This window comes from Nipponia nippon, unplaced genomic scaffold (genome assembly GCF_047370975.1).
Source record: "Nipponia nippon isolate SJK-2023a ecotype South Korea unplaced genomic scaffold, ASM4737097v1 scaffold_27, whole genome shotgun sequence".
Taxonomy (NCBI): Eukaryota; Metazoa; Chordata; class Aves; order Pelecaniformes; family Threskiornithidae; genus Nipponia; species Nipponia nippon.
Window position 1 is genome coordinate 4,990,113 of NW_028262344.1, and position 27,120 is coordinate 5,017,232.

Consider the following 27,120-nt stretch of genomic DNA (forward strand, 5'->3'; position numbering starts at 1 on the left):
GAGGGCAAGGCGGGTCTTGAGATTTATTCAGCTGCCATAGTCATGCTTCTGCACGCAGCTCCTGTCTAAAAAACACTGTACAAAGCATCAACACCTTAAAAAAAAACAACCCAAAACCAAAAAACAACACCACAACAGGAAAATACAAAGGGAGGTGACACAAGCGCTACCGTGGCTGGGGTTTGATGGCTGAACTACAGGGGGATCCTCACCGGGACCTGGGGCCCCGCATTAGTCGGAGTCGCTGTCGCTTTCCGCCTCCTTCACGTCCACGCTGAACTTGTACTCCTGGTCGCAGCCCATGTAGGCATCACTCATGAAATACAACGTGTAGTTGTGCGTCCCCGTAGCTGGGGCCACGAAATCCAGCTTCACCTACGCAGCGAGGAAGAGCCGGCGTTGGGGTGGCGGAGGGGGGACCGGGCACCCCTCCGGCTCACCCAAACCACGTCCGTTTGGATGGCAGCCGCCCCCCCTGCCCTGTCCTGCTCACCTTGGCTTTCTGCTGCAGCGTCAACCGCTTGATGGAGATGAGGCTGTTGGATTTGGAGTCGCCAATCACCACCCACCAACCCTCCTCGCGTTTCTGCCGGAGACCTAAGAGTTAATGGGCTGGGGGTGGTGGGGGACAATCCCCTCCTCCACTTCTGCCACCCCAGTGTCACCGGGTTTGGCACGTACCTGGGGGAAAAGGGGAGCAATGACAGGCCCAGTGACCTCCTCTTCACGCTCCAGCTGCACCAGCACCACCACGGGCCCCCCACTGCGCGGAAAGAACCGAGACTGAGGGTCAGAGCATCCCCCCGGTGCTGGCACAGCACCGAGGGGGCCATGCCACCCCGCCTCACCTGCGGATGCTCTCCTTCTCCACCACCTCATAGGAGAGCTCAATGTTGGGGTAACGGTTACAGAATCGAGCAACGTCAGCGATCTGGGCATCAGAGAGCTGCAGCAGGGCGTTCCGGTCCTCGTCCTCCATCTCCATGATGTCAAAGACGCTCTCAACCCCCTGCAAGGAAGAAGTTTTCAGCCCGGGGCTCCTCGGTGGGTGAGAGCAGGACCACGGCGCTTCCCCCAAGCTTTACCTTGTCCGTGCAGCGCTTGATGTGCTCAGAAGTGAAGTGAGGAAGCTGCTTGAGGTAGGAATCCTTCGACCACATGGCCTGTGTCACCATCTGCGCCAGCTCCATGGCAGCCAGTGCGGGGCTGAGCCAGCCGTTGCTGGACAGCACGTCCACGCAGGCCTGGATCAGCCGGATCGCCTGGACACAGGGGGCAGGGAGGGGTCAGAAGGCAGCGGCACAACACAGTGACGCAGGCAAGGCGAGCAGGTTCTCACCCACCCTGTTGTACCTTGCTGAGGATTTCCTCGGTGTCTGACTGCAGCTCAGCGCTCAGCTGCATGCGCGACAAGTGAGCCTGCAGCAGGAGGTTGGTCTTGACGTGGGGATCGTTGAATTTGGGGTTGGTCAGCTTGTGGGGAACTTTTTGGGCCAGCTACAGGGAGACATGATAAACCCATCAGTGCTTTAGCCCTACAGAGCTGAAAACGCGGGCAGCTTTTTTCCCCCCGACCCTGCAGGAACCCACGTCCATCCCCAGATCTGACGCGCTGCTGCTCACCTGCCGCAGCAAGTTGTCCTCGTGGTGCCTGATGGGGATGTTCTCATACTCGGCAGCGTTGGAGATGATTTCAATCAGCCCTCGCACCTTGGTCTTGGCATTGAGGGACATGCTGAAGAGCTCTGGGGAAGCCGGAGAGGTAGAGGGGTCAGGGAAAACCAGACAGCATTAAACCCCATGGTACAAGAGGTGCCTTCAGGCAGACGACACGGAGCCCCGTGCTAAAGGAGAGTTTCATGCACCCAACCACGCACACAGCACCTTCTCTCCATTGCCTGTGGCACAGGGAGCGACGCAGAGAGGGGACAGAGAGCAGGAGCACTGGCGAGCGCTTGTGCGCAGTACCCGTCCCTCGCAGAGCACTCACCGATGGTGGTGTAATTGATGTAGTAATAGGCGGCGATCATCCCCAGGTTCAGGGGAGCCACGTCCATCTCGTCCTCGATGCTGATGCACTTGGACTGCTCCAGGTCGCTGAGGGTCTGTTCCACCAGCTCGGAGAGATGATCCGAGAGATGCCTGTGGGACACACCTGCGGGTACAGCAGCGTTGCGGCGGGGCTCAGAAACTCCCCAGAACGGAGAAAAGCTGCTCTTGCAAAAGCACAGCCCGCAGGCAGAGGGTCCTCAATATCCTCCATCCCCGTACCCACCGGTGCAGACCCCTCTCTGCTCACCTTGCAGGTTGTAGTAGTTTGGATTCTGCGTCATCCTGCGATACAGGAACGTCCAAGTGAGGTAGTCCACTGCATCCTGCTTGTTTTCGATGGTCTTGGTGACAATCTCAGCATTGAAGTGATCGTGCATGCAGTGGTCCAAGTGCGACTCCACCGGCAGGGGCTCGTAGAGGAATTTCTTGAAGAAATCCTACAGCGGGGCAGGAGGAGAGGGAAGGGGTAAATAAACCCCAGCACCTCCAAAATCCTGGAGCACCTCCCAGGCAGCAGGGCTCTGAGTGAGGGTTATACATCAGCCTGCCCAAAGCTGGGAAAAGAAATCCATGCCCCAGGCAGGAGACAGACATTCGAAGGCCAGAAACAGTGCCCCACTCCTCACCCACCTTCTTGGATCCCTGGCACATGATGACGCAACGGCCCTCGTCATCCTGCAGCGGGCGATTAGCATGGCCCACCATCTGCAGCACATCATAGATGGGGTAATCCACATACCTGGGACAGGGAGAGAAAGTTAACGAAGCTCCACACAAAGCTACCACTGCTCTCCCATGATTCCCAGCCTCTGCCTGGACAGGGATGAAGCCCTTTGGGATTAGGGCGTCGTTCCTTCGTGCTCAGTGCAGCCTGAACTAGCAGGGTGGACACCGAGGAAAGCTACGCAGCGCGACACACTCACGCGTGGATCTTGCCGTTGTAGTACTGCGTGTCCATGATGATCACCAGGTGAGCAGCGATGTTCATGCCCCAGCAGAGGCTGCGGGAGGCCACCATCACCTGAACCGCACCTGAAAGGTGCACGGGGAGAGCAGTCAGCCCGCGGGCAGAGCACCTCTCTGGGTCACAGAAATTGGCAGGGAGAAAGATTTGGGGGTTCTGTGCTGGGGCCGGTGGGTGTCGGTATACAGGGAGGTCCAGGAGAGATGGTGAAATTTAAGATCGCAGCCTTTTTGGACCCGGGAGGCAGAGAAGTGACATGAGGCTTGGGCAAGCTGTTATCTCCAGTCCAAAGACTGTGGGCCCTGCCAAGCTCCGGGGAAGAGGGTTTACAGGTAGAAGAAGTGGTGTGTCCTCATCCCACCCCACTCACCAGAGCTGAAAAGCTGCTCCACCACTCGCCGTTCCATGGCGGTCAGCCCCTCGTGCAGGTAGCCCACCCCGTTCACGAGCGTCTCCTTCAGAGTGTTGTCATTCAGCTTGTCCAGGTACGGTACCAGATCCTTCTCTGCGCAGTGCAGGAACCTGCCAGAGAGGAGGAGTAAAGAGACCACTGCCAGGCCCAAGCAAGCCTGTCCCTCCTTGATCTCATGGCAGATGCCCGAGTGACATCTAATGAGACCATTTCCCCTCACTAGTTGTCCCTCAGCCCAGCGAAACAGCCCAAAATCTTGGGACACAGGCCACAGCACCGTTACCTTTGCCTCTGGACATCTGAGGCGCACGTGGTGAGGATGTTGATGGCCGTGAGCCGTGTCTGCTTGCGGGACGGGACGAAGACGATGACCGGCTTTTTGGGCGAGTGCTTCATGATGGCATGGTAGACAGGCTTGGCCATGGAGAGCAGGCGAGTCTGCGTGTGGCTGATGTTGAAGCCCTGCAGAGGAAGAGGAGCAGGCAGTGACACTATCTGGAAACCAGGCAGAAGGGAAAGGAGATGAGGTTGCCCAAGCCCTACCTGAATGTGCAGCTCCAGGGGCACGGGGCGGACGTTGGGGTGGAAGTTGAAGGTGGAGGTGGCACTGCAGCCCAGCCAGTGAGCCACGTCCTTGGCGTTGGACAGGGACGAGCTGAGGGCCACGATGCGGATGGGTCGCTCAATTTGGGAGGAGATGTAGCGCATGCGGGAGCAAATGACCTCCAACACCGGCTGCAGGTGGGATAGGGCAGGTTGTAGCTGGAACAGGAGGGGAATGCCAAGCTCTCCACACCGCGGCTGCCTCTCCTGGCTGAGCTCTGACCACTTCAGCCCAAGCACTCACACCCACAGAGACCCCAGGGATACCACTCCTGAGCTTCCCAAAGAATATGGCCCTCCTATCCCAGCCCATCCTGCAGCTTGGGAAAACTCCCAGCAGGAAAAGCTGACCTCAGACCAGGTATTAGGAGTGAGCAACCATCCATCCCACAGCAGCTCTACTACAGAGACCAACACTATGACAAGCATCACTCGAATTAGTAGCGCCCTCCTCCCGTCCCAAACGCACCCCATTTTCGCCCCCGATGAGATGCACTTCATCCACGATGAAGAGGTTGACGTTCTGGACGTTCTTGCGCTGCTTCCAGCGTCGCGAGAGGATGTCCCATTTCTCAGGGGTGCTGATGATGATGTTCCCTTTGCCCAGCAACTTCAGGTCAGTGCTGGTCTCCCCCGTCAACAAGACCACCTTCTTATTGAGACGTTCCTGAAACTTTTCGTACCAGTCCAAGAAGACCTGCCAAAAATGCAAGGGATGCTGTTGTCAACCTCAAATTAGAACAAATCCTATCAAATCCCTGGAGACACACAGATGCACACACTGACATCAGCAGGTTGGCAGTGGGGCGGTGTCTCTTGGCTCCCTCAGAGAGACCACAATTAATTATAAGACTCTGGAGTCATCCTGAGGGACGTGACAGCAAAGAAGGGATGAGGAAAAGTGAAACAGGGGGTGAGGAAGCAAATCTAAGCCAGGGTAAGGCTCCAGTTCTCCCCAGGATGCCGGGCTTACCTGTTCTGCCAGGGCCTCCATGGGGGTGATGTACACACAGCGTCCCTCCGAGTTCTGGAGCAACATCCTCAAGATGGCAAATTCAGCACAAATGGTCTTGCCGCTTCCCGTGGGGGCACCCACAAACACGTTGTCGTCGCTGTTATAAACTGTGTTAAACACTGGGGACAGATGGACAACACAGAAGAGAGCAGTTCAGCAAAATCTCCATGGATTTCTATCAAAGCTCTAGAAACGGGCAGGGAAAACACAGCCTGGACCCAGCCCGCATAAGGAGGAGCTACAGAAAAGGCTGTTTAAGAGTTTTAGCCCAGGATCCACTGCGCAAAACAGGCTCTCGTCTGTCACAGTAGCTCACAAGTGTGAATTCCCTACTCTGGCTAAGCCCAGGCAGAGAAACACAGACAGGGCAGCTTTGGTTCACTCACAACTCCATTCCTACAAGCAGCACAGATGGAGAAGTTTGGGTCCAGCCAGCTCTGTGAATCTGAGCTGCAGTGTTAGCACAGACACAGCTTCCAGGAGCAAACCTGCTGCTGCCAGACAGCTCCGGACTGGCTGCTTGATGTACTTGAGGAATACATCAAAGGTACTCTGGCCCATGGAGAAAGATTTCAAGCCATCAAACCTCTAAGGCTCAGGGAGGTAGAGGGGATACGCTATTTGCTACAGAAGTTTCACATTATGTGAATAAACCCCACAAAACCAAGGCTACTGGACTACGAATACCAAAAGGGCCAGGGCTCACTGAGAGGCAGTTTGGAGGAGGTGAGCAGAGACAATACCCACCCTGAGTCTGGATAGGGTTGAAGAAAGGGAACTTGTCCTGGTAGAGGCTCTCAAAGGCGCTGTTTCGCAGAGCCGACACGGGCAGCGGCTGCAGATCCAGCAGCTCGGTCGGAGGAGGGTACTTCTCAGGTAGGATCAGGTGGCGGAAGGAAACGGGCAGCTGGGTCTCACAGGCTGTCAGACACACGAAAAAACATTTTCATCTCCAAAAGCACTCCAACGGTTTCATCTCTGAGCTCCCTCTGCCAATAGGATTCCCCAGCCCTGCTGTCACTTGGATGTGAGAAGTCTTTCCTCCAGCACAGCACTAGGAAAGGGCCTGACCTACCCCCTCTGCCCCCAGGGAGAACCGTTGCTGTATAACCCAGGTGCTTCTGGCAGAATGTGACTTACAGAGCCAGCGGTCGGAGACCACACGGATGAAGTACTGCGGGGGCAGCGGCTCAAAGACGGGCACAAAGAAGGTGACGAGGTGCTCGTCCTGTGCGTACTTGGCTTTCAGCAGGAAGTACTCGTGGTGCAGGATCACTTCGCTGTCCACATCTTCCACCAGGATCCAGAAAGCTTCGGATGAACCGTGTACCTAAGCAAGGGCAGCTGTTACCTTTGTATCGGAGTCCAGATCCCCCCCTTCCAGACCTCCAGGAGCTGAACACCAGCCCTCCCACAGCAATCCTGCCCCAGAAGTGCCCTCCTACCCCCAGCCTGGTATTTAGCCCGGTGATATTTAGCTGCACCCCTTTAACGAGGGTGGGTCATCCCCTGCGCACAGCTCACCTTTTCATCCCACTGGAAGTCGGGGGCAATGGTGAGCTCTACTTTCAGGGTGGAGCGGGTAATAGGCTGCAAGTGGACTGAGAGCTCCAGCTTTGGAAACAGATGAACGTATTTGTGGATTGTCTTGCCCATCTTGGGCATTCGGATAAGTTCCCCTGCAACAGAAAGGCACTGCTGTCAGGACAGATGGACAACAGGGTGACCAACAGCTCCCAAACTGAACGGTATTCAGTATCGGCAATCCAAGCTGCTGGAAGGTGCCAGGGCAAAACCTCTGCCCTCCTCAGGCTGTAACAAAACCCTCACCAGCTCTGCCCCTTCAATCAGACACGAACAAGCCCCCCAATTTCTGGGTCAAAACACAGTAGAGGAGAACAGAGAGGCAGATACCTCTCCCTGCCACATTTGCCTGTGTCTCCGTACCTATTTCGTTATGGTTCAAGTCATAAAGCCGCTCAAACGGGAAATTTTTCTTCTCTATTTTCTTCACCACTTCTTCAGGCAGTTTCTTGAACTGGCGCAAAGGGCACATGGACTGCCACCTGCGAGGACACCGTGGGGTGAGACAAGCAAAGAAACAGAGACGAAGCCTTCAGAGCACCAAGGTTCCCCACACTGCCGAAGACCAGCCCTCAGCCAGACACACGCAGCAGCTCCTTTACACCCCGACAGGCACAAGCACTCTCCCTCCCAAATGCTGCAGACCTAGCCAGGCTACACTGAAAAATCTCATCCTATGCCAGAGGCATCCAGCCTGCAATCAGAAAATACCTCTGAGATCTCACTTACATCCGTTTGTCAATCATCTTGCAGAGGTTAAGGGTCTTGTCGGTGAGCTGGGCCCAGCCACGGTTCAGGACGATCTCGAAGATGGCACGCATCAGTCGCCCAGCAGACTGGGGGAACAGAGAGCAGCGCTCAGAGCTTGGCTGCAATCATCACATTTAACTCTTCCTTCCTTTCTACCCACTTTCCTGTCCAGCCACATGATAATAGAATGGTTTGAGTGGGAAGGGACCTTTTAAAGATCATCTAGTCCAACCGCCCTGCCATGGGCAGGGACATCTTCCACTACATCTGCGTGCTCTGAGCTGCGTCCAACCTGACTTTAAACACTTTCAGGGATGAGGCATCCACAGCTTCTCTGGGCAAGCTGGTTCAGTGTTTCACCACCCTCATCGTAAAAAAATTCTTCCTTATATCCAACCTAGATCTACCCTCTTTCAGTTTAAAACCATTATGTGGGAATAAGTGAGATTGTGTTTTACTTTGACGAGATGCAGCTGTGCCCTTGAGGCTTGTTACAGGTTCGCAGGAATGCAGCTGTGGCCTTGAGGCTTGTTACAAACAAGTTTGTGAAACTTAGAGGCAGAAAAATAAGGATGAGATTGGATACATCCCTGAAAGAGGAATTCGCGTGCACCAGCTTGAAGAACCAATAAGTAATGCGGAAGAGACACGTGGATTCAAGACAGTAGCCAATGAAATGGGTTTTGCTTGCTCGTGAACACTAGATCATATTATAAAAGGGATAGATTGTAAAAATAAAGGGTCTTCGCTTGTCTTTGCCTGAACTCATATGCGGAGTCCGTGATTAATTGCCACACCGTTATCCCTTGTCCTATCACTGCAGCCCCTGGTAAAAAGTCTTTCCTCATCTTTCTTATATGCCCCCTTTAAGTATTGAATTATATTTAAAGGTCCTTCATCCCAAACACCTACAGGTGGAGCAATTACTTGGTGGAGCAATTACTTGATTCCCAGCCTTGGGAACTTGGCCTTTGTGGCAGAAGAATAAGGCTACACTGTAGTCCTCTAGCGCTGAATTATTTTGATTACAAATTGGAGACTCCAATGAAGATCTAATTCTCATCCTGATAGGGGTTAGACCTCCTCACCGCTCACAACTCTAGTTATTTTCAAAGCCATTTATGTCCACAAACTAAATTTCCGAGGTGCAAATAGTTGTCTGAGACATGGCTGGACTGCACACACCTACATAGAAAGAAAGAGGCCCCAGTCATGTTTCCTCACTCACCTGGGTAACGTACACCATGTCTGCCATGAGAGCAAATCCTTCCAGCTTCAGCTGGGAGATGAAGGCCTGGAGGAGCACGTTGATCTGGGGAAGGAGAACAGAGAGGCTCTCAGTGCCCTCCGCACCAGTGCCTGATCCCAGTGGGCTTTGACACATGGCAGGACAGAAGTGATCAACAGGGACCAACTGTCCTACGCCGCAGGACAGCGTGCTCAACCAGAGACATGAAGCACCTGCAGCTCTTCAAGCCTGTCTGACACAGCTCAGGATCTCCCACAGAGGGAAAAGAACAGAAATCCCCGCCCGGGGCGGGGGCATTTACTATGACAGCTCTCTCCCAAGGATCACTGCTCCCCTCAAGACAGGCAGAGAAGTCCCCTCGAGGGGGCAGGCAGGGCTCACCTTGGCACTGGGCTCCTCTATGCTCTCCTTCACAGGGATGGGAACTCGCTCCAGCAACTTCTGAAGCTCGAGCTTCTCCTCCTGCAGAAAACCAAGGCAGGAGAGATGAGAAGTCCCTCACAGGGCAAGCTCTGCATCTTCCCCTGCAGCATCAAGACCGATGCCTCAGGCCTGTCTCACTCAGGATGGGCGTCTGGCTCCATACCTCCCTCACGGTGATGTTCCTGAACTCCGAGGACAGCGAGAAGACCCGAAACAGCTCGATTTCACTCAGGGTGGGTTTCAGGAGCTGATTGTAAGTTTGCATCGTCTCATTGGTGATGTAGTAGTGGCTGGCGATGCGGCCCAGCTCTGTCACCTGCCACAAGGAGAACATCCAGAGTGAAGCAGCAGAAAGACACCCAACTTCAGACAGAAGGTGCTGAACAGGAACTAGGCTGCAGCAGGAGATGTCTCCAGACAAGCTAAGCATAAACTCGAATCACCCGGGAAAGCTGCTCTACCTGGTATACAGTTCCATACATCACAGCCTCCCCTTTCTCATCTCACTGCCTCTGAAGCAATGAAAATACAACAGGAATGTGAATTTGCTTAGGGGGCAGCAGCAAACACACAACAGTGACAGTCTGAGGGTCAGGTTTTACACCAGCACTCTCTATGCTGGCAAACAGCTCCCTGGAATCACAGACACACAGCAGCGTTCCCTGGGATCCATATTTAATCAGCAAGATGCCTCTTGCATCCTTTCTCTCAGCCAGAGGATGCTCCCATCCAGCTCTGCTTGGTCATGGCGCCTTTCCCAGGTCCTGTCTCACCTGGAAGTTCCCTGTCTTCTTATCATACTTGACCAGGTTGTTCTTGTCCAACATGAGGGCCGCAGTGTGAATCAGATCCAGGCGGCGCTGGTCCAGCAGCGGATCCCCCTTCAGATCATCGTGGGATATCCCGTAGAGAGTGGGGGAGCGCAGCATTCGGATGTACAGGTAGGTATAGCCCAGCCAATTCACTGCATCCTGAGGAAACACCAACGTGCCGTAAGAGCCGACGAACGCGCCTCACGGCAAGCAAGGGCGATGTTCTGGGTCAGAACCCAGCGCTCTCAGCGCTAGCGTAGGACACAGCAGGCTGAGCCCAGCTGAATCCTGCTACGGCAACATTAAATCAGAGCTTAGAAACCCAGCAGTGCCCTACACAACTCTTCTCCAGTACCAGAAAAATATTACTAAGGAATTAAAAAACAAACAAAAAAACCCACTCTCCACATGCAGACTTTTCCCCAGTGTCCTTCTCCACGTGGAGAACTCTCTCTGCTCTGAATTACAGACGCATCTACCCACTTGCCTGACACACCAGCCAGCCTTCCAGGCTGGTAGTTCTCACAGCTGCCCTTCCAGATCTCTTAAAAATTTGCTCCCCAGGCACCAAAGGTTGCAAGTTTCTTTGCTCCGGTACAATGACGACATCTTTCCCCAACACAGATCATCCTTTGGCCCCTGCAATTCCCACCAGCTCTCTGGGTGCAACAAAACGCACATGTACGTGGGGAGAGCAAAGATTCACACTCGCCTTTGCATTCTGGACATTGCCGAGCACAGTCTCCGCATTCAGCATGTCTGGGAGCTTCGACACCATCTGACTTTCAATGGGGAGCTGCTGGTTGAGCAGGGACAGGTAATACTGCAGCTCGCCGTGAGATGTGATGAGGATCCCCTCTCCTTTGGTATCGTACTGAGGCCTCCCGGCACGCCCCAGCATCTAAGAAACAAGAAAGCGAGGTCAGCAAAACAGAAAAGCTTTTAGTTCGGCAATTTCTCCTTGCTGCCATGTCCTGGGGCTTTACTGCCAGACTGCTCAGTCTGCTGTTACTTCTAGCTGGCAGGAAACACATAGAAATATCTCAGATGTGTCTGGGCAAGGTACTGGGAGAGGAACCATTTGTCCGCTCTCCTACTGATCTGTTTCTCCTCTGCCCTCACAGCAGGGCTGTTCCCAGAACAGCTGAAACAGTCTGACAGTACAGAACAGGGAGCGACTGCACTGAGAAAATACAAAAGCAGACCTCAAATGCGCCTCTGCGGGAAAGGAAAAATCCTGCCCTGGGTCCCGGCAGCATCTTTGTTACCAGAACTTCACCTGCAATATGTCCAGAGCACCCAGCTCGGTCCAGCGCCCCTTCTCAGGGCTGTACACCTGCGTCCCCTTGATGATGACGGTGTGAGCAGGCAGGTTCACACCCCAGGCCAGCGTGGCTGTGGAGACCAGCACCTGCAGGAGCAAAACAGCGATCAAAGCCAGGTAGAAGCCTCTTCCTATGGAAAAAAGGGATCTAAAATGCTGGTCCTGACATTAGAGACAGGCACAAAAGGGACAAAGTCTGAGAACTGTGACTGTCTCGACAGCTCAGCAGACGAAGGCCAGATAAACAGCAAGATCTTTGCCCAAATTGCCCAGCTCACTGCATGACCCCAAGAAAATCCTTTGCCTTCCATTTATAACACAGCCAGGAAATTGCTTGGATGGGGTTTTGCCAAACTGGCAACTGTGGAGAAGACAGCCTGCTTCTGGGACAGACCTCTGGCTTTAAACGCTCAGCTGGGCCTAGGGGAGAAGTTTTTGCCCTCTCCGCTCCTGGCCACGTGCTTTTAGTTTCTATTCTTTATGTGAAAATCAAAGCTGCCTTCATCGGGCACCAGCTTCAGTAGAGTGGGATTGGGGTTGGCTACGCTTGATCCTCTTGATTTTGCCCAAAGGGCTATTGGAAAACATGGCTCAAGCGTTTCTTCTGAAGTACCTGCCCCAAACATAGTAATTCCTCCTGGGAAGTGAGGCTCACCTGAATGTGCTTGTCAGCAAACAGATCCTCCACCAGCGTCCGGTCCACTCGCGTCATCCCGGCATGGTGAATGGCGAAGCCGTAAGGGAGGAGGTCCTTCAGCTCCAGGTTCTGCAGCAGAAACACAACCACCTCTAGGTTTTCTACCCAAGCCAAGTAACACCAGGGAGAAAAGAAGCAACAGAAGGTAGCGCATATCCTAGAGGAAAGGCTGCGAAACTGCACCAAACTGGCAGCACTTCTGCAGCTGCGCTCCTGCCGTTGCTGCGTCAGAACAGCCCCGGCCGGGCAGTTACCTTGCACTGCTCGGCTTCGGTCCTCAGGACCTCGGTGGAGGCTGAGCCCTCCCGCAAGAAGAGGCCCAGGGTATCTTTCTCCAGGCACATGTCCCTGATGGCCCGGGCTGTCTTCCCTGTCTCCTTCCTGGAGTGAACAAACACCAGCACCTGTTAAACAAGCACACAGTACCATTGCTGAGAGAGGAATCACTACGGCTGCAGCTGGCAAAGATGCTTGACCCAAGCTGCTCCTGGTGTTCAGGGTGGGAAGAGATCATAAAATCATAGAATGCTTTGGGATGGAAGGGACCTTTAAAGGGATGTAGAATTAGTCCAGATGCCCTGTGAACCACGCACAGAGCTCCTGATCTAATAGGGCAGCATCACAAAACCTCCCTCATCCTAAAAGGACAGGTCATACATTAATGAGACAGCTGGCACAGAGAGAAAACCTGCGTTCCTTCCTCCCTCAGCTGCCATTGACCACCCAAACCTACCCTCTTCTCCACTGCAGCGTTTCTGCAGCAACAGCAACTCAAAAGAGTCTCACCAGCAACAGACAAGAACCAAGATGAAGTGCGTCAGGAACGATAAAGTAAAGTATCAAACCTGGTTCTTTCCAGCATGCTCCATAATCTTCTCATAAACAATCTCATTCATTATCTGGAAGCGTTTGATTGCTTTCTTCTCTGTAATACCCACATAGGTCTGCTCTAGGGGTACTGGTCGGAAGCTGTAAGGAAAAAAATCAAGTCCATAAGAGAGCAGAAAAATAGAGAAACTCTGATACAAAGGTCCTGTCAAAAGGCATCCTGTATTTTGTGCTACCAAGTTCAATATGCTTCCTTTTTGCCTCAATTTACTCAGAGATTTGATGGCTCCAGTTCTGCCTGGTTAGATTAAACAGTAGGGGACAGTAACGTGTATTCCTATTTCCTGGAATCCATTTGCTACGCACACGCTCAGGGAGCAAAAACAGTGTTTCAGGAACCACCATAATCCTATTTCAGGCTTCCTTCAAACAGCTTCTGCAGCACACAGCTACAGCAGAGTTTATCTGCCCTCTCTAAAGCACCTTCTTTCAAGTGTGGCAACGCAGGAACCCTGGCACGCATTTTGTGGCTGTATTTAAGTGCTCTAGTCCTGAACATGCATTTACTAGCACATCTAAGAGCAACTAAATGCATGTGAAAAATAGCCTGAAGGCCTGGTGAGACCCTGGCATCATCTGACAGATAAACACTCAACTGCCTCCACAGGAGGCAGGTCTTTCCCAGCTCTCAACAGCTACCCACCATCTGATCGTAAAGATATCTTCCCAGCTTTCCACAGTACCTGTTATCAAAATAGAACAGGCCTTTCGCCGGGTCCACTCTCAGGAACGTAGCCACATCCTCATAGTTGGGGAGGGTCGCGCTCAACCCAACGAGCCTCACATCCTCCTGAGTCATCTCGATGTTGCGGATGGCTCTGGCTACCAAAGACTCCAGGACAGGTCCTCGGTCATCATGCAGTAGGTGTATCTCATCCTAAAGAGAGGAAACAGGAACAGAGTTATCCCCACTCCAAACCGGCTCTATTTAACCATTTTTAGTTTCTTAGCAGACCCGCCTGTATGCACTGAGGCACACTCATTCCACAGCTCAAAGCCTGAGTCTCTCCACAACCAAGCACCAGAGACACCTTCAACTGCTAACGCACGTTTGGGAACTGCAATGCCAAAAGACTCGGCGCCCATCATCGTCCCCCTCCTCCATGCCAGGGCTTTGCAGGCACCGGCGCTGCTCACCAGGATGACCAGCCGCACCAGCTGGGTATAGGTGCGTTCTCCTCCCTTGCGGGTGATGATGTCCCACTTCTCCGGGGTGCAGACGATGATCTGGGTAGCACTGATTTCCTCCTTGCACAGCTGGTGATCCCCTGTCAGCTCAGCCACGTTGATGCCGTAAGTCGCCAACCGCTAAGAGGAAGCCCGCAGGCGGTTAAGCTGGATAAACGCGCATTCCCCAGGGCAGCGTTAGAGCAGCGCAGCCCTGAGACACTGGCGGACATTTTCATACTTGTCCCACTACAGCGCTGGAAGAAATGTGTGGATTTTATAGCCCACACTGACATCCAAAGCCCGTATCAACACACACTCAGAGCCCAGTGAGCGCAGACTATGCGAATAGAGATTAAAGGCAAAGCCCAAACTCATCCTCTCCTGACAAGCTTCTGCCAGAGCTTATATCCTTCTGTAAGCGTAATATAAGGAAGCCATCACAATAAAGCTCATCTTCCCCAACCAACAGTTCAAGCAGGGGCAGGACCAAACCCCTCCTTACCTTCCCGAAGCTGCCCACCATCTCCTGCACCAAGGACCTCATGGGCGCGATGTAGATAATCTTGAAATCGTCCACATTGATGGTTCCGTCGATATTAATGTGTTTCCCTATTTCTCGCAACATGCACATGAGCGCCACGTTCGTCTTCCCAGCACCCTAGAACGCAAGCAGAACCCGGTCCCATCAAATTCGTGTCCTCTCTGCCCAAACAGATCATCCTTCTGGATTCCCCATCACAGAGGACCTGAATATCAGGATCCTTACCGTGGGAGCACACAGCAGCAAGTTCTCATCCGACTCCAGCGCAGTGAGGTAGAGTTTGCTCTGAATACGGTTCAGTGTTTTAAACCCCTCGAATCCAGCCTGGGCGTATTTGGGCAACTTTTCCACAGAAACCAATTGCTGAAAAGGGAAAACATCAAGCTCAATGCCTTTGTTTCAGTATCTCGCAGGCTGCAGGGCATATGTGAGACCTTAGAGACACCCTGGGGAGTAGCAGGATCCTGTTGTCTCCAGATGACCAGAAGAGATACCCTGTGCCCAGGGATCATAGAGCTGGTTAGGAAGAGATCAAACAAGGCTCATTAGCTGGCCCATGCACTCCAATGAGTACAAGTTATAGTTGGTTACACCATCAGAAAAGCAAATCCCCACCATGTTCTCATGATGGGACAGATCAGACCACATTTCTGCTACAGGCAATTTATCACAAGGCATGCCATCAATCAGCCAGATCTCTGGCCCACACTGCACATCACAGTAAGGAGGGAGCAAAAGCAGAGCTGAGGGCTCAGCAAAGCAACTAAACGGGGCAGGGGAACGCTGAGACAGAAACCACCAGCACAGGATATGCATTCCAGAAGTGAGAAACTAGAAGTCAGGAACTCTCTTCAGACACGTGAAATCTCTTAGCTTAAAATAACGGCTCTTCAAGAAATCTGAGATGGCGTCACAGCCACATCAAAGCCTGTTGAGTCCCAGGAAGTATCTGGCATGATATTAGCAACAACTCGCAGGATGGTTTGAGTTGGAAGGGACCTTTAAAGATCATCTAGTCCAACCCCCCTGCAATTGGCAGGGACATCTTCCACTAGATCAGGTTGCTTAGAGCCCCATCCAACCTGACCTTGAATGTTTCCAGGGATGGGGCATCTACCACCTCTCTGGGCAACCCGTTCCAGTGTTTAACCACCACTGTAAAACATTTCTTGCTTATATCCAGTCTGAATCTCCCCTCTTTTAGTTTAAAACCATTCCCCCATGTCCTATCGCTATTGGCCCTGCTAAAAAGTCTGTCCCCATCTTTCTTATAAGCCCCCTTTAAATACTGAAAGGCTGCAGTAAGGTCTCCCTGCAGCCTTCTCTCCAGGCTGAACAACCCCAACTCGCTCAGCCTTTCCTCACAGCAGAGGTGTTCCAGCCCTCTGATCATTTTTGTGGCCTCCTCTGGACCCGCTCCAACAGGTCCATATCCTTCCTGTGCTGAGGACCCCAGAGATGGATGCAGTACTCCAGGTGGGGTCTCACCAGAGCAGAGTAGAGGGGCAGAATCACCTCCCTCAACCTGCTGGCCACACTGCTTGGGATGCAGCCCAGGACACGGTTGGCTTTCTGGGCTGCGAGAGCACATTGCTGGCTCATGTCCAGTTTTTCATCCACCAGTATCCCCAGGTACTTCTCGGCAGGGCTGCTCTCAATCCCTTCATCCCCCAGCCTGTACTGATACCAGGGGTTGCCCCAACCCAGGTGCAGGACCTTGCACTTGTCCTTGTTGAACCTCATGAGGTTCACACGGGCCCACTTCTTGAGCTTGTCCAGGTCCCTCTGGATGGCATCCCGTCCCTCAGGCGTGTCACCACACCACTCAGCTTGGTGTCATCTCCAAACTTGCTGAGGGTGCACTTGATCCCACTATGTCATCGATGAAGATATTAAACAGTACTGGTCCCAATACAGCCCCCTGAGGGACACCACTTGTCACTGATCTCCATCCAGACATTGAGCCGTTGACCACTACTCTCTGGATGCGACCATCCAGCCAATTCCTCATCCACCAAACAGTCCATCCATCAGATCCATATCTCTCCAATTTTGAGAGTAGGATGTCATGGGGGACTGTGATGAAGGCCTTACAGAAGTCCAGATAGATGACATCAGTCATCTGGTCACTCAACACACCTAGTGCTACATAAGTGCTACAAAGCAGGTCACCTACCTCTTCAGAACCAAAAGGCTTTGGCTTCAGGGCAGGCACGTGCACCTCCTCGTAGCCCTTGCGCTGTCTGCGGAAGGAGCCATCGGGGAGCTGGCATCGCTTGTTGGCCATGAAGTGACTACCTTGGGCAAACACCAGATCCTCCAAGTCCAGCACCTGCCGGGGAGCCAATGCCTGGAAACAGCAACGAGAAAGGGGCAAAGATTAGAGAACAACCCTCTCCTGCCATTTTCACCCTGGGACCAAAGGAAAAGCAACTGTATCCAACTGGCGAGTGCTTCTTTAGCACATCAGCGGCTTATTCTTGGTATCTTCCTGCCCATGCCACTTTAAGTACTCTTTTTGCACTTACTGAGGATGCTTGTCAGAAGGGATAGGAACAGATGACTTCAAAGAGTTTTACCTCTCCTCCTTGGTCCAGATCCATGGTCTCCAAGTCAGTATCCATCCGGGACTGACGAACACGCTCCCGGCGAGAACGTTCCTCCTGTGCGAAGAGATGAGAATTCAGCCCCGGGGAAGAGCTGCCGAACGTTCTCCATGGACTGCCAGGCTCCCCTGTCACACCCGGCTTCACACTCTGCGAGTCTGCACAACCAGAGCACCACGAGCCGCGACTTCTTTCAGTCACAGGCTTTCATGTAACCAGAGCCAGTAATTTTTGGCAGCAGAAACCAGTGCCCTCAAGGCCAGGACACAAACTTGCCTTCCAGGAGAGCAGATGAAAGGAAGCAGGGAGTGAAGACACACAAACCTGCAGTGCCCCAGCAAAAGGCCAGCCTGCTGCCTGCCAGCAGCACTCCTCAGACACAGACACGCCAAAACTGGCCCCTTGCATCAACATAACCACAGTTTTTTCTAGCAACGCAGCAGGAATATGATATTAATCCCCCAAAAACCAACCCCCAAATCAGTCACAGAACTGTTATCATCCAAAGGTCAAGCAGAGCTAATCCTGCATGCCAATAAACCTGCCGAGTGTCACATTCCAACCCCAAGTAATTAGGAGCTGATCAGAGGTGACCAGGGTGTTTTCTTGTGGTGAGCCTCGCACCAAGGAGGCCCAGAGGTGAAATGGTGCTGTTACAAGACAGTTAACACCAGCGTAAAAATGTGAAACTTGCAGATATTGACATTTTCCTGGGAAAGCAGACATCTGAGTGACTCAAAAATAAGAAGTGGTAAATATATCATCCTCTCAGCTGAGTCTCAGCCATCACCTAAGCAACATTTCCCACGGTTTCAAGGTCCCAGCTGAGTCAGCAGGCTCCTCTCTCACAAACAGCAAACAGAACACACAGCCCAAGGATGACCGCAGATGGCAGCAAGGATCCCATGATTCCTCCTCTCGTCCTGCCTGAGGTTCCCTCTAGCCTTACCCGGATGAGATCCTCCTTCTCTGTCTCATGCAGCTGATACAAGAACTTCGACAGCTCAGGATCTGCTTCCATCTTCCCCATTATCCTTTCTTTTTCAGCTTCACTTTGTGCACTGGCCAGCAAAGTGCAGTACAGGACTGATGAAAGAAAATTAAGAGACGGCAGGCGGGGTTGAGGGTTGAACCAAAAGAATGGAGCAAGTAACAGGGGCTCAAGCTTCACAAGGCAACACTGATGGCAGTTAAAAAGCCTCCAGTTGTGCTAGAATCATGTCAGAACAGCAGGGAAACAACAAGGTGGGACAGTTAAAGGGAACACCACTCACTCATCATCCGGTGCTGCCGCAGGACTTTAATGAAGTCAAAGGTGTTAAAGCCCAGGAGCAGAACAAGCTGGTTCTCACATTCCCGGTCATCGCTTGCAGTCTGGGAGGAGAAGAAATGAGGAACGACCAGTGACCTCTGCGCCCCACAGAACAAGAATCTCTGCTTCGCACAGAACTGAACTCAAGTGGAGCTAAGAGGAGCTGCACGCAAGACTAGGTACCTGATTCAGACTGCAGATAAAAATCCCATCCTCCCTGACTCCCCTTCTTCCCCAGTGAGTCACCATGCCCAGCACACACAAACATCAGCACCAAAATTAGCAGGGAAACAGACCCGACTTACGATGATCTCCTAGCAAATGCTGACAAAAACCCAATCATCTTCCCCTCAGAAGAAGATTTCTGTGAATTAAGACTAGGCCCAACCTAGTCCAGTGTTTACCTATCTTGTTGGAAACATGGCACAGCCACAATTGCATTTCATTTGAAGAAAGATAGGTAACAAGCTGTTGGGGCAAATTCCTGTCTTCCAGACAGAAAGGTATTCTGAAACTGCTGCAATCCTACAGATCGGGTGGCCACTGACCTTCAAGATCTCCAGCACTTCATCCGCCTTCTTCTGGGAAACAATGGCATCATCATAGAAGCGGCTCAGCTGTCGCTGAAGCCAAAAGGCGTCGATGTCTCGAGGATGCAGATCCTTCTTCTTCGAACTCATCAGCTCACCCGATGCCACAAGCTTAAGAGAAACCCACAAAAATGCTATCTTCCTCTGAGAGGAGAGCTGGCAACACGACCTTTGTGCTGTGGAGCGAGCATCTGTGGCCTCTCTCTACCCTGGCAGAGGAGCAGAGACCCAGCAGATGCAACGGTGCAGCTGCCAGACCTGTTAATTTTATTAACGTTCATTTTGGCCTCCATCAAACGACAGCTTCAAGGCTCCTCTCCACCCACAAACAACCTTAACTCTATCCATAGACCAAGAGGATCCCCAGCCCTCCTCCAGAGGACACCAAAACCACGTTTCACATGTTCCTTGGTGACTCACGTTGGCTGAGAGGGTGCAACGGACAACGGCTTCATCTCCCTCCATGTCATCATCGGACGCCTCATCACGCACTTCTCCGTAAATGTCCTCATCGCCTTCCTGTCGAAAGAGGAGTTCCAGTAAGCGGCTTTTGCAAACATCAAAGAGAAGCTTTTCCTCAACAGAAACACATAATCTGGCAACTCATTCCTGAGGGGAAACAGCCTGGCTTGTGCTTTTAACAGGAACGTAATGCTGCTGTTCAGGTAAAGGAGAACCTACCACCTTTGGAAGAAGGGGCAGGTGACTCAGGAGGACTACAAGGATGTTGTGAGGATATGCAGGGAGAAGATTAGAAAGGCAAAGGCCCAGCTAGAACTTAAACTGGCCACTGCAGTGAAGGATAACAAAAAATGTTTTTACAAATATGTCAGTGACAAAAGGAGGGCCAGGGAGAATCTCCCTCCTTTGTTGGATGCAGAAGGTAACCTGGCCACAAAGGCTGAGGAGAAGGCCGAGGTACTTAATGCCTTCTTTGCCTCAGTCTTTAATAGTCAGACTGGTCATCCTCGGGGTTTTCAGGCCCCTGAGCTGGGAGATGGAGATAGGATGCAGAGTGAAGTCCCAGTTGTTGGAAGAGGTGGCAGTCACCAACCTGCTCCTCCACCTGGATGCTCACAAGTCCATGGGGCCACATGGGATCCACCACCCGAGGATACTGAGGGAGCTGGCAGAGGAGCTGGCCAAGCCACTCTCCATCATTTATCAGCAGTCCTGGTCAACCGGGGAGGTCCCAGACGACTGGAAGCTAGCAAATGTGACGCCCCTCTACAAGAAGGGTCGGAAGGACGATCCCGGGAACTACAGGCCTGTCAGCCTGACCTCGGTGCCGGGAAAGGTCATGGAGCAGATCATCTTGAGTGCCATTACACAGCACATGCGGGACAACCAGGGGATCAGGACCAGCCAGCATGGGTTCATGAAGGGAAGGTCCTGCTTGACCAACCTGATCTCCTTCTATGACAAGGTGACCCGCTTAGTGGATGAGGGGAAGGCTGTGGATGTTGTCTACTTGGACTTTAGTAAGGCCTTTGACACTGTCTCCCACAGCATTCTCCTGGAGAAGCTGGCTGCTCATGGCTTGGATGGGTGCACTCTCCACTGGGTAAAAAACTGGCTGGACGGCCGAGCCCAGAGAGTGGTGGTGAATGGAGTCAAATCCAGTTGGCAGCCGGTCACAAGTGGTGTTCCCCAGGGCTCAGTGTTGGGGCCGGTCCTGTTCAACATCTTCATTGATGATCTGGATGAGGGGATTGAGTGCACCCTCAGTAAGTTTGCAGATGACACCAAGTTGAGTAGAAGTGTTGATCTGCCTGAAGGTAGGAAGGCCCTGCAGAGGGACCTGGACAGGCTGGATCGTTGGGCCGGGGCCAACTGTATGAGGTTCAACAAGGCTCAGGGCCAGGTCCTGCACTTGGGTCACAACAAGCCCATGCAACACTACAGGCTGGGGGAAGAGTGGCTGGAGAGCTGCCCGTCAGAAAAGGACCTGGGGGTGTTGGTTGACAGCCAGCTGAATATGAGCCAGCAGTGTGCTCAGGTGGCCAAGGGGGCCAATGGCATCCTGGCTTGTATCAGGAATAGTGTGGCCAGCAGGACCAGGGAGGTGATAGCGCCCCTGTACTGGGCACTGGTGACGCCGCACCTTGAGTACTGTGTTCAGTTTTGGGCCCCTCGCTACAAGAAGGACATCGAGGTGCTGGAGTGCGTCCAAAGAAGGGCAACGAAGCTGGTGAAGGGTCTAGAGCACAAGTCTTATGAGGAGCAGCTGAGGGAGCTGGGGCTGTTTAGCCTGGAGAAGAGGAGGCTGAGGGGAGACCTTATTACTCTCTACAACTACCTGAAAGGAGGTTGTAGCGATGTGGGGTTCGGTCTCTTCTCCCCAGTAACAAGTGATAGGACAAGAGGAAACGGCCTCAAGCTGCGCCAGGGGAAGTTTAGGTTGGATAGTAGGAAAAACTTCTTCACTGAAAGGGTAGTCAGGCACTGGAACAGGCTGCCCAGGGAAGTGGTTGAGTCCCCATCCCTGGAGGTATTTAAAAGACAGGTAGATGTGGTGCTTGAGGACATGGTTTAGTGGTGGACTTGGCAGTGCTAGGTTAACGGTTGGACTCGATGATCTTAAGGGTCTTTTCCAACCTTAACGATTCTATGATTCTATGACCACGTGATAAGATTATTTCTACTCTCTACAGAGAGGTTTTGCCAGTGACTCCTCCAACAATCTCCTATTTGTCTCTCTTATCATTCTCTCAGCCTCTTCCAAAAAACAATCCCAGGGAGCATTTCTGTGAAACACTTCCAGCCAGTGCATTTGAAGGTCTCTCTTCCTCCCCATCTGTCAAGTTTCCCCACGAGATCTAAATATCACCATCTGTTTTCCATCATGCTGACTCATGATAAACCTTGGATTAGCAGGATCATCAACAAATCCTCCCCAAGCCAGGCATCTAAAATAATCCAGGTTCTCCTTCCTGGCAGAGACATCCCAGCCCGAGCCAGTGCCCACTTCCCAACGTGACTGAATAAAACAGAACAGACGTGGTCCCCGTGGAGCGGCTTGGAGCGAGGGGACAGGGCAGAGACTCCGCTGCCACCCTGCAGCCTCTCATATCTTACCTCCTCATCGGACTCGAACTGCACGTTGACCCCGTAGGTCTCATCAATGTTGTCATCTGCAAAGGAGAGTGGAGTTAATTCATCGGAAAATCTGGACACCACATGCAAGGTTCACAGATCCACACACCCGCCCATGCCTCCATGCATCCAAAAGATTAAAAGAACTTGGGGCTTGAAAACTGTCCAAACATTTTTCTGGCTTCTCTGTGTGCAAACACTACCCCGGAGCAAGGCAGAATTTGGCACCAGTAACCTGACTTTCTGCCAGCCCCATCCCTGAAGCCACAGCCCACGACAACGCCTTCCCATACCCATGTTCTGGATTTCCTTGTCTCCACCATAATCTGTGATCTTCTTCCCCAGGTTCACCAGCACGTGGTAGCGGGTATCATCGGTCTGTCCCAGCAACAGATCGATCTCCTTCCGCCTCTCCTTATCACGCAGCTTCTCATTTTTCAGTACCGCCAGGACCTCGTCAGCGGCTCCGCAGAGGATGTCACGTGGCTGCAAAAGGAACAGAATCATACAATTGTTTAGGTTGGAAAAGACCCTTAAGATCATCGAGTCCAACCGTCAACCTAGCACTGCCAAGTCCACCACTAAACCATGTCCTCGAGCACCACATCTACCTGTCTTTTAAATACCTCCAGGGATGGGGACTCAACCACTTCCCTGGGCAGCCTGTTCCAGTGCCTGACTACCCTTTCAGTGAAGAAGTTTTTCCTACTATCCAGCCTAAACCTCCCCTGGTGCAGCTTGAGGCTGTTTCCTCTCGTCCTATCCCTTGTTACTGGGGAGAAGAGACCAACCCCCACCTCGCTACAACCTCCTTTCAGGTACTTAAAGAGAGCAATAAGGTCTCCCCTCAGCCTCCTCTTCTCCAGACTAAACAGCCCCAGCTCCCTCAGCTGCTCCTCATAAGACTTGTGCTCTAGACCCTTCACCAGCTTCATTGCCCTTCTTTGGACGCACTCCAGCACCTCGATGTCCTTCTTGTAGCGAGAGGCCCAAAACTGAACACAGTACTCGAGGTGCGGCCTCACCAGTGCCCAGTACAGGGGCACTATCACCTCCCTGGTCCTGCTGGCCACACTATTCCTGATACAGGCCAGGATGCCATTGGCCCTCTTGGCCACCTGAGCACACTGCTGGCTCATGTTCAGGCGGCTGTCAACCAACACCCCCAGGTCCTTTTCCGCCAGGCAGGTCTCCAGCCACTCCTCCCCCAGCCTGTAGCGTTGCATGGGCTTGTTGTGACCCAAGTGCAGGACTCGGCACTTAGCCTTGTTGAACCTCGTACAATTGGCCTCAGCCCATCGATCCAGCCTGTCCAGGTCCCTCTGCAGGGCCTTCCTACCTTCAGGCAGATCAACACTTCTACTCAACTTGGTGTCATCTGCAAACTTACTGAGGGTGCACTCAATCCCCTCATCCAGATCATCAATGAAGATGTTGAACAGGACCGGCCCCAACACTGAGCCCTGGGGAACACCACTCGTGACCGGCCGCCAACTGGATTTGACTCCATTCACCACCACTCTCTGGGCTCGGCCGTCCAGCCAGTTTTTTACCCAGTGGAGAGTGCACCCATCCAAGCCATGAGCAGCCAGCTTCTCCAGGAGAATGCTGTGGGAGACAGTGTCAAAGGCCTTACTAAAGTCCAGGTAGACAACATCCACAGCCTTCCCCTCATCCACTAAGCGGGTCACCTTGTCATAGAAGGAGATCAGGTTGGTCAAGCAGGACCTTCCCTTCATGAACCCATGCTGGCTGGGCCTGATCCCCTGGTTGTCCCGCACATGCCGCATGATGATACTCAGGATAATCTGCTCCATGACCTTTCCCGGCACCGAGGTCAGGCTGACAGGCCTGTCAGCATAGCACGGAGAAGAAATTTGCTACGTGAAGGGTACGGTGTCGGTTCTTCCTATTTCTGGACCCTCATATAGCCACTGAAAGGCCACCCCCACAACGAAGGCGCCATTGCAACATCCTCGAGCCCAAAAGCCAGCACCAACGGTGCAAAGCTATCCCACGGGATTACCGGGAAGGATTACAACATCCAAGGGCTGGATCTAACAGGCTTTGAACCTCTGCCGGAGCAGGGACACCCGTCCTGAGGCATCCCCATCCTCACCTGGTCCCCAAGAGCCGCCTGAATGAAGCTCAGCAACACCTCATAGGTCTCACGGGTCTCCTTGGTTTTGGGTTTGTAGATGATGCCCACCATCTCATCGATGCCCTCGGAGAGCAGGGTGTAACCCTTCATCTTGTTGATGTCGTGCCTGTCCTCATCACGCTTCCTTCTCCTGGAAAGAGGGGCAGGGAGGAGAGCACCTGGGTCAGTCCTGCAGCAGAGCCCTGCTCCTGCTATTTCAAGTACAGCTATTCTCTTTTATTTGAAAAATAAAGGAGAAAAATAAATCTTTTTTAATTTTTCACTTCAACTTTAGTTTCTTGACATGGAACAAGCAACTCTGAATGAAGAAAATATCGTCTCTGCATCTCCCAGGTTAGCAGTTTTCAGCCTGCAGCCCTGTGCTTGCGCCACCAAAACATTTTCCACTAGAAAATATTCCCAACACTATTAAATTCTATCCCATCAATACAACTAAAACAAATCAAGGCTGTATTATCCAAAGACAGGAATGAAAAATTCATCGCCCAGAGCGTCTTTCACGCAAATACCACCCTCAGCCAGGACCCTGCACCCCTCGGCTCTGCGCCAGCACTCACTTTGCTCGTCGCTCCTCCTGCATCTGGGGTTTGGTTCTCTGGGCCTTGTCCCCCATGCGGGTCCCCTCCAGTTTGCCCACCAGGGACAGGACTTCTCCGGTCGGCTCATCCCGCCGGGTCCGGTCGATCAGCGAGCGGTCGGCTTGGAGAACGAGGTTGGAGTTCTGGGAGAAATAAAGAACAGGGGCTGATGGGGGCCGGGAGGAGCTCCTCGCCCGGGTGCTCCGTTACCTCCCGGTGCCCGGGAATTCCCGCTTTAAGGGGAAAAAAACTTAAAAGAGGGTTTTAGCCCTCAGAAACGCCCATTACACCGAGCTCTCCTCAAGCAGGAGAACCGGGGCCGCCGGAGCGCGGGGGCGGGTTGAAAGGCACCTCCCGGGTTAACGGCAGCGGGGAAGGGGCTGGTCGCTAACGGCGCCGGTGAGGCGAGGGAGGCCCGGGGGCCGCACTCACCGCCTTGTACTCGTACTGCAGGCTCCGCGCGGTCACGTCCGCCATGACACTGCCGGGCTGGAGGCCACGCCGCCGCCGCACACCGGATCAGGCCGCGAAACGGAACCTCCGGGTCAAGCGGAAGCGAATCCCGTCCCCGCCGTGCGTGCGCGACACGGAAGCACTTCCGCGGGGGTTCTCGCTCGGCGCCACGGGATGCCCCTCCCAGCATGCCCCGCGGCTCCGCCCCCTCCCGGACTACAGCTCCCAGCATGCACCGCTGCGACCGGTGAGAGGCGGTGACGCTCCGGCGACTTCCCGCTCTGATTGGCTGACAGTGCCTCGCTCGGCTGCTCCCCACCCCCGCGCCAAGGGCTGGCCGTGATTGGCTCGGCCGCGCCGCCCCCGCGCGCTGCGATTGGCCGCGGCGGGCAGTTGAGCCGTTGACGGTTGAGGCTTTGAAAGCGCCGGGGCGCCGCGGGTAGCAGGGGTCACCTCCCGGCCCGCCCGCCTCCTATTGGCTCACCCCAGCGTAAGCCCCGCCTCTTTCTCACAGCCCCGCCCCCGTCCCCATGGCCAGGCCTTGGCCGCCATTTTGCGCTCTCCCCTGAGGGGCCCGGGCCGGGCCCCGCTATGGCTCCCCACCCCGAGGGGCTGCGCTGGTACCAGATCCCCCTCTCCTCTGCCCGCGTACCCCGCTCGGGGCTCTTCAGCTATGGCTTCCAGGCCGGCCTCCAGCGCTACCAGCAGCTCCGCGCCCTCAAGCACCTCCGGGTGGGCCGCCCTGTCGCACCACCGCCTCCCGGCCTCTTGGAGCCCTGGCCCCCTGTACTGCCGCCTGCTGACGGCCCTCCCCGGGCCTCCCAGCGCCCACGGGGCGCTGGCAGGGTGCGAGGTGAGCGCAGCACTGCCCTGGGGACAGGTGTGAGGGGAGCTGTGACCTTCCTGTTGGCCCCACGGTGCCCCAAGGGGGACCCCGGTCACCCCCATGTTGTCCCCACAGCCCTCCCTGTGCCCCAAGTGGGACCTTGGTCACACCTGCGTTGTCCCCATGGCACTCTCTGTGCCCCAAGGAACCCCCTGGTCACCCCCACATTGTCCCCACAGTCATCTCTGTGCCCCAAGTGGGTCTGTGGTGACCCCTGCGCTGTCCCCACAGCCCTCCCTGTACCCCAGGGGGGTCCTCAGTCACCCCCACATTGTTCCCACAATGCCCTCCCTGTGCCCTAAGTGGGACCCTGGTCATCCCCACATTATCCCCACGGCCCTCCCCATGCCCCAAGGGGGCCCCTGGTCATGCCTGCGTTGTCCTCACAGGCCCCATGCCACCAAGGAGGGCACCTAGTCACCCCTGCGTTGTCCCCACAGCCCTCCCTGTACCCCAAGGGGCTCTGTGGTGATCCCTGTGCTGTCCTCACAGCCCCCCGGTGCCCCAAGGAGTCCCCTGGCACCAGGAAATGGATGAGCAGAGGGTGGCAGCCTCCTGGCTCCACTCAGCCCCCTGCCAGCCAGGGCTCCTCACTGTGCCAGGCAGCACTGGATGGTTCCAGGCATGTCCTGGTGCTGCCAGAGGAGGCTGCAGGGTCCCTGGGGGGTGAGGCCAACCGTGGGCAGCGCACCGCAGCCGGGACGGTGCCGCAGCAGGCAGTCAGGAGCTTTGGGGGGCACCCACCGGGCATGGAGAGGGGGCAGGTGTCCCCCATAGACAGTGAGGACGATGACCTGATCCTGCTGAAGGACATGCTGCTGGTGGGGGATGAGCCTCCAAGCCCTGCGGACCACCAGCAGGTAGGTCCCTGCCAGAGGGTGGGTGCATCAGGGGGTCCCTGGGGATGTCCTGGCGCCTGCCGGGTGTTGTGGTACCCACTGAAGCGTCACTGTT

The 27,120-nt window shown here is 54.0% G+C and overlaps 1 protein-coding gene across 2 annotated transcripts; it reads right to left on the bottom strand.

The window, feature by feature from the left end:
- Positions 1-9: 9 nt before the first annotated feature.
- On the bottom strand, positions 10-25,448 carry SNRNP200 (small nuclear ribonucleoprotein U5 subunit 200). Of its 2 annotated transcripts, XM_087762718.1 has the most exons (45): positions 25,260-25,447; positions 24,807-24,970; positions 24,208-24,379; positions 22,382-22,574; positions 22,071-22,126; positions 19,413-19,511; positions 18,951-19,103; positions 18,365-18,464; positions 18,040-18,176; positions 17,064-17,147; positions 16,661-16,834; positions 14,710-14,847; positions 14,446-14,601; positions 13,911-14,081; positions 13,457-13,650; positions 12,731-12,854; positions 12,140-12,289; positions 11,844-11,954; positions 11,144-11,275; positions 10,577-10,765; positions 9,826-10,023; positions 9,216-9,368; positions 9,011-9,091; positions 8,609-8,692; positions 7,360-7,466; positions 6,994-7,112; positions 6,571-6,725; positions 6,187-6,376; positions 5,794-5,967; positions 5,005-5,165; positions 4,501-4,728; positions 3,972-4,163; positions 3,712-3,890; positions 3,387-3,538; positions 2,976-3,084; positions 2,683-2,791; positions 2,300-2,489; positions 1,991-2,155; positions 1,624-1,745; positions 1,354-1,497; positions 1,086-1,262; positions 849-1,009; positions 682-763; positions 494-586; positions 10-375 (listed from the first exon to the last, which is right to left on the bottom strand). In XM_087762718.1, the coding sequence occupies exons 1-45, from the start codon at positions 25,302-25,304 to the stop codon at positions 232-234; spliced, it is 6,411 nt and encodes a 2,136-aa protein (XP_087618844.1). In that variant the 5' UTR covers positions 25,305-25,447; the 3' UTR covers positions 10-231. The 2 variants fall into 2 exon arrangements, with proteins under 2 accessions (XP_087618844.1, XP_087618845.1); XM_087762719.1 differs by lacking the exon at positions 13,911-14,081 and having other exon boundaries at positions 25,260-25,448.
- Positions 25,449-27,120: the final 1,672 nt, after the last annotated feature.

Bases quoted from the DNA above. Each gene is read 5' to 3' on its own strand.
- SNRNP200 (XM_087762718.1), bottom strand. From the start codon at position 25,304: ATGGCGGACGTGACCGCGCGGAGCCTGCAGTACGAGTACAAGGCG. The intron at 13,651-13,910 runs GTGAGCAGCGCC...TCCTCTCTTTAG, and splicing joins TGGTGCGGCTGGTCATCCTG to GATGAGATACACCTACTGCA. The intron at 3,539-3,711 runs GTAACGGTGCTG...CCTCTCTGGCAG, and splicing joins TCAGATGTCCAGAGGCAAAG to GTTCCTGCACTGCGCAGAGA.